The 17,148-nt window shown below is 35.8% G+C and overlaps 2 protein-coding genes and 1 long non-coding RNA gene across 3 annotated transcripts; all 3 read right to left on the reverse strand.

Moving 5' to 3' along the window:
- Positions 1-314: 314 nt before the first annotated feature.
- Positions 315-994, reverse strand: LOC145125745 (uncharacterized). Its single transcript, XR_013716143.1, has 3 exons — positions 805-994; positions 592-689; positions 315-412 (listed from the first exon to the last, which is right to left on the reverse strand). It is a non-coding gene; the product is annotated as an uncharacterized LOC145125745 (long non-coding RNA).
- A 6,294-nt stretch (positions 995-7,288) lies between these two features.
- Positions 7,289-9,840, reverse strand: LOC145127005 (uncharacterized). The gene is made up of 3 exons (XM_079062260.1): positions 9,466-9,840; positions 9,090-9,113; positions 7,289-7,315 (listed from the first exon to the last, which is right to left on the reverse strand). The coding sequence occupies exons 1-3, from the start codon at positions 9,838-9,840 to the stop codon at positions 7,289-7,291; spliced, it is 426 nt and encodes a 141-aa protein (XP_078918386.1).
- A 33-nt stretch (positions 9,841-9,873) lies between these two features.
- On the reverse strand, positions 9,874-10,487 carry LOC145127006 (uncharacterized). Its single transcript, XM_079062261.1, has 2 exons — positions 10,068-10,487; positions 9,874-9,957 (listed from the first exon to the last, which is right to left on the reverse strand). The coding sequence occupies exons 1-2, from the start codon at positions 10,485-10,487 to the stop codon at positions 9,874-9,876; spliced, it is 504 nt and encodes a 167-aa protein (XP_078918387.1).
- Between the last annotated feature and the right edge of the window lie 6,661 nt (positions 10,488-17,148).

A 17,148-nucleotide genomic window follows, 5' to 3' on the forward strand; every position in this document is an offset into this window, starting at 1 on the left:
CATATATACAAGACTTTACACATAAACTAAGAACTATATTTCCAACATTTTTGTCATGCACTCTAATGTTGTATAAGTTTTATTTTTCTTCTTAGAATCTTGGAGTTCCGTGTTTTAATTTTGATTGGATGGTGGATTTGATAGCTGGAGCAACAAAAAATTGTAGGTGTCAAACACTAAGACAAAAAATTATAAGTATAATGCTATTATTGGATAGAATTTTCAAAGTATAATGTCCTTATAAGAAAAAGTTAATAGTATAATGTTGTAATAGATTAAGAAATGGAAGTAAGGATTCAATTGACTACTTACATCTTTTGTAATAAATCCATCAAACAGATTGGTGGTTTTCCGACTACAGTTAGCTCTTTCTTTGTTGCTCCATAAACAACAGCAACCATGCACCCAACACCTAACAATGCAGCACTTTACACTTAATTACCATATTACCCTTAAATCAACAAAGTAAAACCTTGAGACCCAATTTGTGAAAACTTAAACAGCCAGGACTAAGACTCGAAAAGGAAAGGTGGGACAAAGACTCATGCTTGATATTTGAGTGCAAAAGATGTGAATGCCCTTGATTCTTACCTGAACATTCTTGTAAATTAGTCATATTGATAGTGGCACCATTGTTAGTAGCAATGAAAATGCATCTTGGATTCTCATGAATGCAAAGAGCTTCATACCTGCAAATTACTCACCACTTACAACTTTTTATAAATTTAACTTCAATACATAGATATATTTCCAAAACACTAGGTATATAAGATGTTGATATAATGAGTAAATGGGGTATCTTACTGTATTTTGTAATAGTTTACATTTGGATCAGGTCCAAGATCCAACCACCACAATTGCTCTAATCTGCATCATAACTTTAAAAAACTATTATTTGAAGACATACTATTATGTTGTAAAAAATGTTTAAATATGAAAACAAGTAATATAACAACTTTTTTCATATGTTAGATCTGAAACATCAACAAATAAAACAACCTTTACCTGTATTCATTTGTATTCATTTACATTTACAAAACATTAGTAGTTAAAGAAGCTAGATGTTGGTTTTACTGAAGATGAACATGGATCATATATAACATCTTCAAGTGATTGAATGAACCAGAAGAATCCCAAAGTGATTTGCCTCTTTGTTTTATGCTTGCTGCATCTCTCAACTAATGCAATTTGATCAGCATTCGTCGACACATCCCCTTGAATTCTCTATCTAATCATCTTGATTTTCGCTTCCAGCATCTCAGTCTCCTGCTTCACAACCATGGGATTTCCAGCTATTGTAAATCAGAAAGAAATGATTCATTAAACCAAACAAAGCAAACTACTAACTGAACTTAATGACTCCATTTTCTTCAAACTATACATTAGCATATCGTTCTTTACAGATAGAATCAAAAACAAGAAAAGTGCATAAAAAATTGTATCCTACACACACGTACATGTGTGAGTGATGATCTTCAGATTATGAGTTTTATGAACGAATTTGGGCGGCCATATTTGTGTTGGTCCGATGCTATGCCGATTTGGATTTGACAGACGAAGTTCGAGACTCTGTATGGATTTAATTGTTGATCTATATAGGATTTATTAAACCGAATCCTATCTTAACCTTCAAGAGTTTAACCTAATGATTCGCTGATTTAAAGTCTTCTTATGCAAAAATAGAGAAGCCACCGATTGAGAGAGAGGCAAAAGGATGAGGCAGCGAGTAAAGATGCACCTAATGAAGGATACTCCCGTAAGAAAGAAGATACGATGGGGCAGATCGAGATAAGAGCAGAGACGAAATCGAGAGACTGGAACGATTTTTTCTAGGGCAGACTGAAGCGGGGAATGTAAATAGTACGTAGAAAAAAATTCAATATTTTGAAGATTTTGAAAATTTTAAAAATGAAATAAAAAATATCCTAGTTAGTTATTTTGGGTTTTAAAAAGTTAAAAAAAAAAAAGTAAAGTTAGTTTAATAATAATTTTAGTTACCTTTCTAATCTAAAAAAATCGTTATCCTAATGAATTAGTTTTAATTTTGACTTCACTCCATTTTTAAAAGATTTTCTAGAATTCGTTTAATAATGATGAACATGGAATTACTCTAAAGCAAATATTTAGGTGTTGTCTAGGTATGGATATGGGGTGGTAGGGATTAATATGGGAGTAGGGTGTGTGGGTGGTGGGATAGGAGTCGACATGGGTTTGTAGGTATGGGTGTGAGGGTGGGGTTAAGGTAAATATGGGGTAGGTTGGGATGAGTATGTGGGTGTTGGTATGAGGGGTACAAGTCAGGATGGTGTGGGGTATGTATGTGTAAGGGTAACATATGGTATATAGGGTGAGGGTGGGTGAGTATGGGAGTGTGGGTGTGGATATGGGCGGGGCGAGTGTAAGGATGGGGGAGGGTCGGTGGTATGAGTAGGGGTGTGGTAGATTTTGGTAGATGGTGTGGGATGTGGGGTGAGGCATAGGTCAGGATTTGCCTTAAGCATTAAGCCATAAACCCTAAGCCCTAAGCCTTAAGCCCTAAGTCATATGCCCTAAGCCTGAAGCCCTAAGTCATGCGCCATAAGCCTTAGGCCCTAAGTCATATGCCCTAAGCCTTAAGCCATAAGTCATAAGCGTTAAGCCATAAGCTATATACCGTAAGCCACAAGGTATAATTAAGTGACAAGTCATAAGAAATAAGTGTTTAGCAATAATCAATAAGACCTTGATCCATAAGCCATAAGCACTAAGACTTAATCCCTAATTCATAAGTCGCGAGCCATAAGACATATTAATCTATAAACCATAAGCCTTAAGCCATAATCCATACGCCATAAGATCCAAGACTTACTATTTAAGCAATAAACCATAAGACTTAAGCCCCAAACTCTAAGAAGTAATCTTAAAGCCCCAAGCCTTAATCCATAGGCCCTAATCCCTAAAACATAAGGCATAATCCATAAATCCCAATCAATAAGCCATATTACGCCATAAACCCTAAGCCTTAAGCCCTAAGCCCTATGTCATACTCTTTAAGTCGCAAACCATAAACCTTAACCCCCCAAACCCCAAGACATAATCTTAAAGCCAAACCTTAATCAGAACCCATCAGCTTAAGCTTTATGGATTAATAAGCCTTAAGCACTAAAAAGCCTTAATCCATAAGCCACAATCCATGAACCGTAATACCTAAGCATAAGCCTTAAGCCATAAACCATAAACGATGAGCCAAAAGCTATAAGCTCACCTACAGTACATCATACACCCACCAATCTAACACCCATTCCTAATGGATAAGTGCCACCCCCATGATACACACCCCACATCACCCTCACCCTCATCCTCATCCTCACCCTACCTCAACCATCACAAAATGTTAAAAAGTTATTTTACATTTGTCAAAAACAAACCACACAAATAGAAACAAACACATAAACGTTTTGATAATTATTCTCAAACACATGAATACAAACCATAGAAAAATCATATAATTTTGTATATTTTATATAATCAATATTAATCAATATTTTTTCTAATTATATTATGTAATCAATCTTTTTTTAACAATATTTGGTGGTTACAAAATTTCACTAAAATTAAAAATCCTACACTTATTTTTTCATTTTCCCTCTTCTTCGTTGGTTCCTTCGTCTAGCCAAGCATGCCTTACAACGCCGGCCTCCACGAGAGACCCACATCCGACCTCCACGATCCTCTATCGCTAGCGCCGACTCTGCAACATTGGTGAAACTTCTTGCCTTACACCCGACGATCCACTTCTCTTGCTTTACAGCGCCGACCGTCGCCACTCCTCCACATCGCTCGCATATTTGGCCATCGCCCTCCAATCCGGTGACCGTCTCCACCAGCCCTCGAACAACATCCAACCAGTGCCTCTGCGAGCGATGACAAAATCCAACAGTAACGTACTTTCTTGCCCTAAATTCTATTTTTTGTTGGAATCGTTTTTCCCCTAAATACATCAATCTGTTTTCTTCCCCCCCCCCCCCCCTGAAAATCGATTTTTAGTAATACATTGATTTGTTTTGTCTTTTTTTTGCTAAGAATTAGATTATAGAAGGGCTGCATCTCCAGCCATCGCCCTCCAGTCCGGTGACCGCCTCCGCCAGCCCTTGAACCAACTCTAGCCAATGCCTTTCCCAGCGCTATCAAAGTCCAACAACAACGTCTCTCGGGGTAAAACATTCTTGAAATCGATTTTTTTGCTGGAATCATTTTCTCATGAATACATCAAAAAAATTCTTTTCCTCCTAGAAATCGATTCTTAGTGATACATTGATTTGTTCATTCTTTTTTGCTATGAATTAGATTATAAGTTCATATATCGGTTTTTTCTTCTTTTTTTCCTTGCTCTATGACTCAATTACCACTGTGTATTGTTCATTTAGTCAACATCAGATTTAATGGCAATTTAAAACTTCTTGTAGATGCCACCTGACTAAAATCATCTATTAGTTTAAGCTTGTCTTGATTTATAGAATGGTTGCATTTAGACTCGTTGCTTATGTGATTGAATCATTTAGATTAACCTACTGGTTAGAATATTTTTTTGTAGGTGTTTAGCATATGATTGTGAACATAAAGTCATTTTTGGCGTAAGATACCGGTTGATGGTATCATTCCATTTGGAATCTGTCTGGGTGAAAAATCCGTTATTTGCATTATACAACATCAAAGTTGTCATGGTAGAATTTTCAGGAACAAAACCTTCACATTTCAATTTATATACACAATTTGTGTTTATGTTTCTTTGCTAGTGTTCTTCTTTTCAGGTTGTTTTCATATCTATTGTAAGATTGTTTTTGTAAAGGGTTCAATGTAAGAAATAACAATGTACTTTTATTGATTTATGTATTATAACATCATACTTCTACCTCTTCTAGTTAGAACATTGTATTTTAGAAAAATAAATATTCAATTTATTAAAAAATAATACAAAGGGTAAAATGGTCATTTTTATAATTAAGCACATAATTTCATAGGTTCCAACCAAACAACATGTTAAAATTTCAAATCTTAAAAATTCAGACCCACTTAAAAATTCAGACCTCTTAAAAATCCAAATCTTAAAAATTCATATCCTGCCAAACAACCTGTATATCTTTCGTTCTCTATCCAACTTTGTAGTCGCCCTCGCTTTAATCACGTTACCTCACTAGTAAAAGTTTTCCATGACACCTTTTAACCCTCTTCCTCATTTTCTATCATTTTCTTTTTGTTTTATAAAAATTGCCAGAGGGTCTCCCTCTCCCAAAAATAATAAATAAAAAAATGAAACACAAAATATATTAATAAGTCACTAGTAAATACTTATAGCAACATATTTTCGTTTTATGTAGACTATTCTTTAACTTTAGACATACGCTAGTACAAAAATAATTACCATTATAAAATCATAGTCACACATTTAATGACCATACTATAATTATTCTGATGAGACATTATATGTCTTCTATACCTAAATTTACTTATAGACACACATAATAATTGTAAACATAACCAAATGCTACTTACACTCACAATATTTGTTTTTTCAAGCCAATTCATCATATTTTGACACACATAATAAAAGGCACATAACCATATACCACTAAAAGTAACTTGTTTTCTTGCTTTTACTAAGTCGCTAATAAACACCACCCTATGGACACACAAATATTTAATGTGACCATATGTATCACCTTTTAGCTACATTGGCTTTCATATGTCTAAAAGGGCACCATGATATAGAAACATATAAAATTGTCTCATGTCACCATATATTTATCTATTGTCTCATATAAAAAATGTATCATAATGCTAATCAGTATTCGTAGCTGATGGTGATATATGGTCACAACGTTCGAGTGTGGCTAATAATTGTCACATTTGGTATAATTAAGTGTTGTTAAAGTTTTGATTATTTGTACAATGGCCACATAAACTAATTTAAATGTATCCAAAAGCAGTCACGGGATTTTTTTAGTGACATTTGGCCACACTTTAAATAAAAAGTGTCATAGGCCATTTTTTGAAAAGTATGACCGTAGGTTATTTTTGTACTAGTGCTATTTCACCTGGGAGGGGCCCGAAAAACAATGCCATGAAATTGCAGAATTTTGAGATTAGAAAGTCTTCCAATACCCGTTTTTAACAACCCACTGAAGAAGGGTTCGATTGTTAATAAGAGACAAATTTCTAAGATTATGAAGAGACCCAATAATAAAAGTAACTGATATGGTGAGAAAGTTTAAGCTAATCAAGAAGGGTTTGATTGATCTGAAAATGAATCATCAATCATCCAGTTTTTCAGTTCGATTGATCCAAAAATGAAAAGAACTAGTTGAACTGATCAAGAAGGGTAGATATGGTGAGGATATTTTGATGGAGGTGCAATTGATGGTCCAACAGTGGTCAACGCATTACTTACCCGGTATCAGGTCACATAACGATGTTTTAGAACATGAAAATAAGAGTTTATTCCCTTAATGTACAAAAAAAAGTTTGGTAACCTTTTAGAACAAACACGATAAGTTTGGTGGACTAATATGACATTTGTCCATAACATAATCAATGTATAATTGTCAGACCCTAGATGTGTCAATTCAAGATGCATATTCATTTCACTGACCAAAAAACAGGTGTATGTCATCTGTCTTCAATTTGTTATTAATTTTTTTTTGGAATGACAAAGATGTGTCCATATGTTGAGTGATAGAGATCTACTATGAGGGGGATTTGAAGAGTACCAAAAGTAGTAATCGGGACTGAAGATAATACACAAATTGGAGCAAACATCCATGGTCTTTTATGACAAAAGGCATGGAACAACGTTACCCTAAAGGCCACCATCATGACAGTTGTAGACAGCATCAAGGCGCAAAGACCAATCATCAGTCTTGGCAAAGTGACTAGAAAATCTCTCTCATCAAAACTTCATCAAATAGTGATATTACATTTGATATTGCCAAGATCGTGAAGGCAATATCAACATGTAGACTAGAGATTATAGTCTACCTTTTCATGTCCAATATAGTTTGATTTCTTCAAATCAGCATCGTTACCAAAATGCGGTGCAAAATTAAACTCTTGTTATTGCATTTCTTACATTAAAATTTTGAAGCCTCCAAATTAATGAGTTATTTCAAGATCTAGTTATTTTCTTTTCAAGGCCATACAATTCATCCTAATTATAGCAATGATTAAACAACTATATTTGATTAATCCATTTTTCAATAAACAAGCCTAACATAGTTTCACCCTCTCTAAGTTTAGTGTTTGTGTCCCGTCCCTAAAGCTTTTTCAAAGCCTTTTCATTCTAAAAAAAAAAGAAAAAAAAACTTTCAAAAAGCTTCTATTGTGGAACTAAGACTACAAATCTCGCCACATATGAAACACAATATTCTCCATACTATAACTTTAAGCCTCTGTTTGATATGTATTAATAAGCATGGGATTAGAATAAGTAATTAACAAGAAATGAAAAAAATAAATTTTGGATTGGAATGTCATATTTTGATAAGGAATGTCAAGCCTGCAAAATCATGATTTTTTTTTCTTGGTTACACCGTTCTTTATTATTATTATTATTATTATTATTCTTTTATGCAAAAGAATGAAAATTGCGGATTTCACCCTTCATGAATAACAATTTAACCTATTAGGCTAGAAGGAGTAGTGTCATTTTTGTCACATTCTTTTTGCTGCCACATTCGCTTTGCTCTAGCAAGAACAATTTTGAGGTAGTTGCTATTCGGATTCTCACTTACATCGACTTATGCACGAGCCAAAATGATCTCTTTATCCATGGTCCAAAAATAAACCATTGTGAGAGATGGAGAAGGTTTGAAGGCGGTGGAAAATAAGAAGTTATGGAGAGATGAATGAAAAATGTTTGATGGTGGTGGAAAATAAAGAAGTTTATTGGTATTTATAGTAGTTGATGAATAGTTTAAACTTTGAAATTTTGGGAAAAAAAAGGTTATATTTTGAAAAAAGAAGTATTTTTTTGGAAGTGATAAAAAAACAAAAAAACAAAAAACAAAAAAATCACACACTCTTCCTCATCTGCAACCGGTTGCCCCGTTAACCCTCCCAACTAGACATGCCGAGATGAGGGTGTGGTGTTTAACATCTACATTAAATCATTGGAATATGTATGCTTTGTTGGTTTGGAGAAACGAAGACACATGGTACACAGACAATTCACTTGTTATCAAAACAATTATGTTTATGTAACTTCTAAATATCACCTAAATTTGATTCTTTTCTTTTTCGTATTTCAGGTATTGTGATGGGTAGCGATTTTTCCAACCAAGTGTTTATCACGAGTTTTATAATTTTAGTTGTTACTACGATCTTTGTTCAATGAAACTGATTTTTGTGGGTTGTGCTGTTGAACATTAATATATATTAATTTTACATGCATATTAGTTGTTTGATAAAATACATGAACTACAAGATTTTCAGAAACAGCCGTTGCCATCTGCAACTGAGCATGGTTCATGGTAACCGTCTGTTAGGGAAAGACACTAATCCTTGGTAGTAGGTATTTCAACTTTAATTTGACCATTGCTTGAGCTTTTGCATAAAACTTAATGCCCTAAAATAGAACCCTATAATATCTGTTACGAGCTACTTAGATCCAACACAGAGAACGCATCTTTGGTACAAGCACGATGATGTCAGTGTAAATAAAAAAATTATTTGCTTGCAGTGGGAAAGGATGGTAGCTTATCATATCATGAATCGTAAATTTGACCATGATTATATATCAAGAACACAAAAGAGCAACTATATGATGAACCTTAATTTTCAAGCAGATCTGGTTTCTAGTAAAAAAAAAATTTCCAGGATAATGTTGTTAAAATTTTGTAAATCGTATGCATTCTATGTTACGATGGTACTTTGTCAATGCCCATTAATTCATTCCATTTATTTGAATTTTCATACCTCCGTACAAACAACAAGTTTTAATGACTTATTTACATTTGAGTAAACAAACACGACAATCATATGATAATAATCCATTCAATTACCTTATCCATTCCATTATTTAATCCATTTCATTCCATCCAGCCAATTAAACATACCCTGACACTTAACAAATTCTCATCCTGAACAATTAGTTTCCATTAAATTATTCAATTATTCATCTACAATTCTTAAATATTCATCAATGCATCAAGAGCTTGAAGAGACATGTAATATATGAAATACTTTTAATTATCAAACTAGGATTCAATTCTTAAATCTGACTATTCACAATAGCATAATGAATGTATAATTCTTGGACCCTATAGATGCATATTCGTTTCACTTACCAAAAAACAATTGTATGTTATCCGACGTCAATTTGTTAATTTTTTTTGGAATGCCGAAGATGTGTCCATATGTCGACCGACAGAGATCTACTATGAGGGGGATTTGAAGTGTGCCAAAAGTTGCAATCGGGACCGAAGATAATACACAAATTGGAGCAAGCATCCATGGTCTTTTATGACAAAAGACAAGGAACAACGTTGCCCCAAATGCCACCATCATGGCAGTTGTAGATAGCATCAAGGTGCAAAGACCAATCATCAGTAGTCTTGGCAAAGTGAAGAGAAAATCTCTCTCATCAAAACTTCCTGTGAGGATCGACAAGAACATCAGTAATGCTGTGCTGGATGCAAATAGTGAGATTGCATCTGTTATTGCAAAGATCGTGAAAGCAATTTCTTTTGTAAACACAGGGATGCCTGTTTCTTGATTGCTTCCACCTGGTACTGTAATGGCTACCGCAAACACAATTGTGGTAATTAGTGCTGCAGTGATGCTGCATGATTCTGCTACTGCTTTCATCCATTTTTCTGCTTCCTTCACCAAATTTTCGTGCTACCTTCTGAACACCTTATCTGGTGTCTCCTTAAAAATGTTCTCTTTAGTAGTGCAACTGGGAAACACGAGCTTCTCCACTTCCTGTAAAATAAATTTAACCCATTATTTTTGCTACTATATATATAAAACAAAAAATATATTACTTCAATTCCCTAGCTACAATAATGGTTAAGAATTTATTTCGGATGTACCTGGCGCCAGTGAAGCTCTCTCTGTAGTTGTAATGCTGGGCCTGTTCTATGTCTGAGTTTCTGCAAAGGAGGTAATCTTCCAACCAAGTGCAACATATTGTTCTTCGAAGAATCTTCGATCATTCTGTAAACACTCTTACGCTCCCCAATGGTATAGATAAGGTTGTAGACTTTTTCTGAACGGTGTATAACTGCTAACTGTATAACGTCATACCCACTCTCATCTTTATATCGAACTGCTTCAGGGGATCTCATTAAAATCTCATCAACAACCTCATAAATATCTTGACATGCAGCCTCAAGAATTGGTCTCGTGTAATAGCGAGGATGAGCATCAGGGAATTCCAACTTGTCTATTTCATAACATACCATTTTTAGAACTTCTTTTGCTGCTTTCTGTTCCTTCATTTTCTTCTCCATATGCTTAATGGGTAGAATTGAAAGTTGGAAAATAATTGGTTCAAAACAATCATCAATTTTATATTATATACAAGTTAATTGTAGTTTAAACGCAACTGATATAAATTGAGTCATTTTATACCTACTCTTGTTGCAACCTTCCAGAAGAGGAAATAAAACATAAAGAATGGAAAATAGAGAATCAGCATGAGTAGGCGAATCATGATATAAATCCAAGTAAGTATGAGATATGGACCTGCATAAGCAGAAAACTTTCATTTTTAAAATAGGTTATATTTTGTGATGTCAATTATATGATTAATTTTGGTGTTATATTAACAGGTTATATATCAATGGCTCACCCATTAACGTCATGAATAGTAGCATTTGTCCACAAACAAAGATCACTTCGTCAGGTATATCTTCTATTAAGCACATCATGCCTTCGTAGAAGTCTACAAATATTGTAAACGAGTCCTTGCCTCTCTTGACTATCCTTTCACAGATATCACCCATAACTGAAAGGAAAAAATCATAATAAAAAATGAATAACAAAGAGATTATATATCTCTAGTATAGTAGAAACTTACTTGGATATATAAGTGTTTCCCAGTAATCCAGCCCCATTGGAAAAGTTTTAGCTATTGCCAGAAGTACATTATCATTTTCCACAGCAAACTCTGCAAGCATATTCGAAAAACTGTGAATATTTAAAGCAGTAAATATTTTAAAAAATATTGGGTACGCACCATATTTCTTTGCAGAAACAACATTAACAAGAAGGTTAACGCCTAGTTTTACACCAGGGCTAACAGAATCCTCTAAAGTAGAAGACTGTTTCTTGGGTTTTATATCATCGTACACAGCTTTCAGCAAAAAATCAATGGTGTCAAGATGCATATTTTGATAAGCTTTATCCAAAGGTGTTTCACCTTTATGGTCTGGAATTTCCAACAAACGTCTGTCATTTTTAATCAAGAGCGTTGCTGCTTCTGTGTTGCCAACCATTTGCTTCAATGTGATGGGAAGTGCTTCCATCTAAATTTAACATTTTAAGTAATTGTCCGGGTTTGATTAAAGTTAATATTTCTGACACAAAGAGTCTCCATACCAAATACGGTGGAGAAGCAAGCATTTTATAATAAGAATAATTTACATATACAACCCTTAGAGAATAAGGAAAAGTACAAGAAGATGAAAAATCACATTAAAGAATGGAAACGTATGAGAGACCTATGAGTGTCTCACATCCCCCCTCAAGCGAAATGGTGGCGGTTTGATTCACAACATGTCGCGGAAGAACTCAAATTGATGTCGGGGTAGACTCTTTGTAAAGATATCCGCCACCTGAAGCTTGGTAGGAACAAATTTGGTGTGAAGTTTCCCAGAAGAAACAAGTTCACGAATGAAATGATAATCCAACTCAATGTGCTTAGCTCGTTTGTGAGAGACCGGATTTTGTGTGAGAAATAAGGCACTTTTATTATCACACAAAAGCGTTGGTCGATCCGGAGGTAGAGCATGCAGCTCCCGCAGTAAATGAGTGATCCATATTATTTCTACAGCAGTGTTTGCCATGGCACGATACTCAGATTCACAACTCGAGCGAGAGATGGTGGGTTGTTTCTTAGCACTCCACGATACAAGGTTGCCGCCTAGAAAAATAGAGTAGCCATAAGTAGAACGACGTGTCTCAAGACACCGAGCCCAGTCTGCATCAGAATAACCAAGAAGGCCAGGGGAGTTATGGCGAGAAAATGTGAGGCCAAAGGACATAGTGCCCTTGACATATCGGAGAATGCGCTTGACACTCTGAAAATGAGAACGCGTAGGAGTCTGAAGAAACTGACTAACTTGATTTACCGCATATGAAATGTCAGGACGTGTGATGGTCAAGTAGTGCAGCGCACCAACAAGAGACCGATAGTGAGTCGGGTCATCAAATAGCTCACCACTCGTGACAAAGGCAACATTGGAAGCAAGTGGGGTGGTAGCTGGTTTGGCGTCAAGAAGAGCCGCTCGCTGAAGAATGTCATGAGCATACTTAGATTGACTGAGAAATAAGCCAGTATCAGTATAGATGACTTCAAGCCCGAGGAAGAAATTAAGGCGACCGAGATCCTTGATAGCAAACGTATCGTGTAATTTGGTGATAAAAGACTGGATGACGGCCTCTTGATTTCCAGTCAAAATTAAATCATCGACATAGACAAGCAAGTACAAGATGCACGAGTCCCGTTTGAATACAAACAGAGAAGTATCCGCCTTGCTACAAACAAACCCACTAGCAACAAGAAAGGTGCTTAGCCGATGAAACCAAGCCCGTGGAGCCTGTTTAAGTCCATAGAGAACTTTGTTTAGATGACACACATGATGAGGAAAAGTTGGATCCTGAAAGCCCAATAATTTCAGAGAAAGCCTCTTCAGTGAGAGAGACATGGAGGATGATAACGGTGCGCTGATCAGCAGCAAGCCATACCGAGTACGCCGGATTTGGTGAGGATTTGTCATCAACGAGGAGTTCTGTGGGTGGAGCACAGGAGGTGCCGTCAACGTGACCCATCAGATTTTGATGTGTGAGGAGAGGAATAAGTTGACTCTTGCATAAAAAATAGTTTGAGGGGGAAAGACGAATAGTAATGAGATGCATAAGAGTGTTAATGGGGAGGAGAGTATCAGCGGAGGTGGAACCTGCCATGGATTAGAAGAGAGAAAAAGAAAATGTGCAGAGAAGGAAATGAGAAAAAATAGGATCTTTAGGCAAATGATACCATGACAGAAAGAGTCTCCATACCAAATACAGTGGAGAAGCAAGCATTTTATAATAAGAATAATTTACATATACAACCCTTACAGAATAAGAAAAATTACAAGAAGATGAAAAATCACATTAAAGAATGGAAACGTATGAGAGACCTATGAGTGTCTAACAATTTCATTGACGAGAAAGTTATGACCTATTCCAACGGCTATATGAAGCACGGTGTTGCAATCACTGTTTATTGCCTCTGTGGCTGCGGCTTTATCTTGTTCGAGTGTGGATTCTACTTTCCGCCATCTCCCTTGCACAATAGCCATAAGCAACCCCTTGTTGCGTGTGATCTTTTTCTGGTCTTCAATTTTTTTTATATCTCTTATAATTAGGACTTTAGGTTCTCTTTCTGTTCCAAGTGTTTCTTTTTCTTCTGTTTTTGTCTCAATTGAAAACATTAAGTTTGTTTTGATTTTCTGTTTCCACTAAAACAATATCTGCGTCTTCTGTTTCAATTTCTGTTGGAACTCTATCTATGTCTTCAGTTTCTGTTCCGCTTCCGCTTGCCGAATGTGTATGCCATTTTGAAATTTCAGTAAAATGACTATATACCATAATTAAGAAGCTTTTTCTGTGGATTTTCTAATATGTGCCTAAGGGCATATATACGAAGCATTGATTGAAGTATTAATTATGAGGATTATTACCATAATTAAATGCGATAAACATTAATTATGTATAATATTACCATAATTAAATGTAAAATACATTTAATTATGTTAATATTATACATAATTAATGTTTATCACATTTAATTATGGTAATATTTGTTATAATTAATACTTCAATTAATGTTTCTTATATGTTCCCTTGGGGCACATATTAGAAAATCCATTTTCGGTAAATCGTTAGAAAGATTTACATAAAGAGTAAAAAATTAAACCTACTAAACTAATCCAATACGTGATATAAAGAAACATCCCCGATCCTTAAATATAATATATAACCTTCACGTGATTACTCACATGGAATCTTATGTTGTATATTATTGATCGCTATCATTTTCGTATGGTTACAAAACAGAAGAAAAGGTCCATTTAGATATGACTTAGCCTTGTTTGGCAAACAAGCTTATAAGTAACACTTGTTTTCGCTTAAAATAAAGGAATATTATATTTTGAAAGGGCATTTGAATTGAATGAGCTTAATTTCATCATAATCGATTTAAAAAAAATGGAATTAAAAAAATAAAGTACAGGGACATGAACATCATCCTTCTACTATCATTTGCACTTTCATTTGAGAACTTAGTAACTTATTTGTAGTCAACCAAGACAGTGTTACATTAGATGAGGGGAGACCATTTTTACATTCTCAAGAGTTGAGGCACAAGGAATTGGGTGTTATTGGGGAAGATCAAACATTTGGATTGAGTGTGTAATGGGGTGAAGATCAAAGCATGTACGTGTACAAATTGGCAGCCGAAAAAAGAAAATGAGGGGTAGATCAAGATCTCCTGATAAAAAGTCCAACCGCGAGATGGTTGCCAAAAGTGTGGCAGAAATGGACGTTGGAAACAGGATTGTCCTAAGAATAAATGTTCAAGGCGAATGTGGTGAATAATGACCTCAATTTAAGAAACTATTTTCATCATTCTTATTAGTAAGAATCCCTTTGTGGTTTGGTCTAGAAAACGGACCAATTATGTAGGTGGTGTAAAAGGGAACCTCTGGAAAAGAAAGGGGCATTTTTTGATATGTTCAAGATTTAAAAGGGTATCAACATTGGTGTTTTTTCTAGAAGTGAGGCTATTGGCCATGTTCATGCGTGGTTTGTGAATAAGGGTGAGGCCACGTAGATTTTTTACCATTTCACAACCAACCCGCCCACCAGATTGTGAAAATGGTGTTCACCGGTAGGTTGGTGGTGAAGAGGCAAAAAGAAGAGAGATAAAGAGAGACCGATGTTGCTCCCATTTTCCTATTGGGTGTCTTCCCCAGTCTACATGGAGACGCCACAGCCAAACCATCGGGGCTAGGGGCGGTGTTCACGCGTCCTGAGCCCCTCCAGCTCAGCCCTTCACCCGTACAGAGCTATCTACTCCGGATAGCCTGAGTTATTTTGAGCCTGACAAGCATCATGTGGACCACCAACGCTCCTAAAAAGGTGAAGTTTGATTATTTTGAAGAGGCATTAAATGATATATATTACCCAAAATGAGATGTATGTGTTGAGATTATTTTAGTTTCCTTATATTTATCTTTATTTACGTTTTTTTTGTTCTACATGGATTAGATCCTTATCTAATTTATATACTTATCTTTACTCTCATATCCTACAAAAGGATCCTAGGAATCCAATCCTAGTGTTTATCTATAATGTCAAGCGGTGAACGACCAGGTTCATCTAATGGAGAAAAATCCATTCTTGATATATATTCGCCTTACTTCCTTACCAATTCCAATCACCCCAGACAAAACTATTGGAATCTAGTTGTCATTCCCTAATCTTCTCTCAATCGTATATATTGTTTACTTGTATAGCCCTTAATTTTAGCTTTTTCCATTACTTGTAATCCATGTATGTATAAATTCCTTTTTACCTTAATAAAATTGACACTCTTTTGGTACCTATTTGTATATGGTATCAGAGCATCAGATCCAGAAAAAAACCCCTAATCATTCCTCGTGGCTGCCGATGATGCCTACAAAAACAACAAGAACAAGAATGATGGAGAGTCAATTGATCACAACTCTCCCCTCTATCTACAAGCTTCCGACTACCCAAAGTAGTTGCACGTGAACGATGTGGTAACTGAAAAAAAAATTATGGTGATTGGGAACAAGAGATGATTAATTTCTTGTTTTCAAAGAACAAAACCGGCTTCATCGACGACGCTATTGAAAAACCAGAGGTGAATTCAGACAAATACCTACTTTGGATGTGTTGTGATACAATGGTCAAAGGTTGGTTGACCACCATGGAGAAGAAGATTCGCAACAGCGTGAAATACGCTAAGACCGCAACAGAAATCTGGCAAGACTTAAAATAACGCTTTGGAAAGGAGAGTGCACCCAAGGCTTATGAATAAGTGGTCATTAAACACCACCCGACAGGAAGGCACAACTGTGTCAGCCTATTATATACCAGATTACATGTTCTGTAGGACGGAATGGAGTCAATTCTTCCAACTCCTCGTTGTTCTTGTGATGGTTGTTCATGCGGGCTCACTAAGAAACTGACTGAACTCAAAGAAAAGGAAAGAACCTTTGAGTTCTTGATGGGGTTGGATGCCAATTCAGTGTTATCAAAACACAGATATTGGCTATGCAGTCAACACCAAAACTGAGTATCGTCTATCACCTTGTTGCTGAAGATGATAAACAACGCACGATCACCGGTTCAAAGAAGCCTATTCATGGGACTGCTGCGTTTCAAGCCAGTTTCCAAGAGAAGCGATATCAACCAAAGAAATGGCGTGAAAAGAGTTGGATGAAATATGAGAAAATCACTCCTCAAGCCGGACCATGTAATCATTGTGGAAAAGGAGGGCATGATAGGTAGGGATGCTTCAAATGAATCATCTATCCTGAGTATTGGTCGCGCAAAGGAAAGGGAGATAAATTGAAACCACGGGCAACCATGGTCGAAACAAAATCATGCCCTATTCCAGGGATGACGGAAGAACAGTACACCAGCTTCCTCCAACTGTTGGGAGGAAACAAAGAAAAAGCGATTGTATCGAACATGGCAGGTAGAATAAGTAATGATGGTGATTGGGTTGTGGATTCGGGTGCCACCGAACACATAACCTACCAGGAGCATCACTTTAAAACCTTATCGGCAAACATCAATGAAAGGCATGTCACTTTCCCTAATGGGGAACCCATTCCTGTGAAAGGAAAAGGTGAAATTGCCTTTAAAGAAGGA

The sequence above is a fragment of the Lactuca virosa genome, chromosome 7, assembly GCF_052849685.1.
Source record: "Lactuca virosa cultivar CGN04683 chromosome 7, Lactuca_virosa_CGN04683_v6, whole genome shotgun sequence".
NCBI classification, from domain to species: domain Eukaryota; kingdom Viridiplantae; phylum Streptophyta; class Magnoliopsida; order Asterales; family Asteraceae; genus Lactuca; species Lactuca virosa.

What these genes read in the sequence shown, in the direction of transcription:
- LOC145127005 (XM_079062260.1), bottom strand. Translation starts at nt 9,840, where the DNA reads ATGAAAGCAGTAGCAGAATCATGCAGCATCACTGCAGCACTAATTACC. An exon ending in GGATGCTTGCTCCAATTTGT is followed by an intron (nt 9,114 to 9,465) that starts GTATTATCTTCG and finishes CTAATTGTTCAG; the next exon opens with GATGAGAATTTGTTAAGTGT. An exon ending in AGAATTTGTTAAGTGTCAGG is followed by an intron (nt 7,316 to 9,089) that starts GTATGTTTAATT and finishes TTTTTTTTTTAG; the next exon opens with AATGAAAAGGCTTTGAAAAA.
- LOC145127006 (XM_079062261.1), bottom strand. Translation starts at nt 10,487, where the DNA reads ATGGAGAAGAAAATGAAGGAACAGAAAGCAGCAAAAGAAGTTCTAAAA. An exon ending in GAGAGCTTCACTGGCGCCAG is followed by an intron (nt 9,958 to 10,067) that starts GTACATCCGAAA and finishes TTTATTTTACAG; the next exon opens with GAAGTGGAGAAGCTCGTGTT.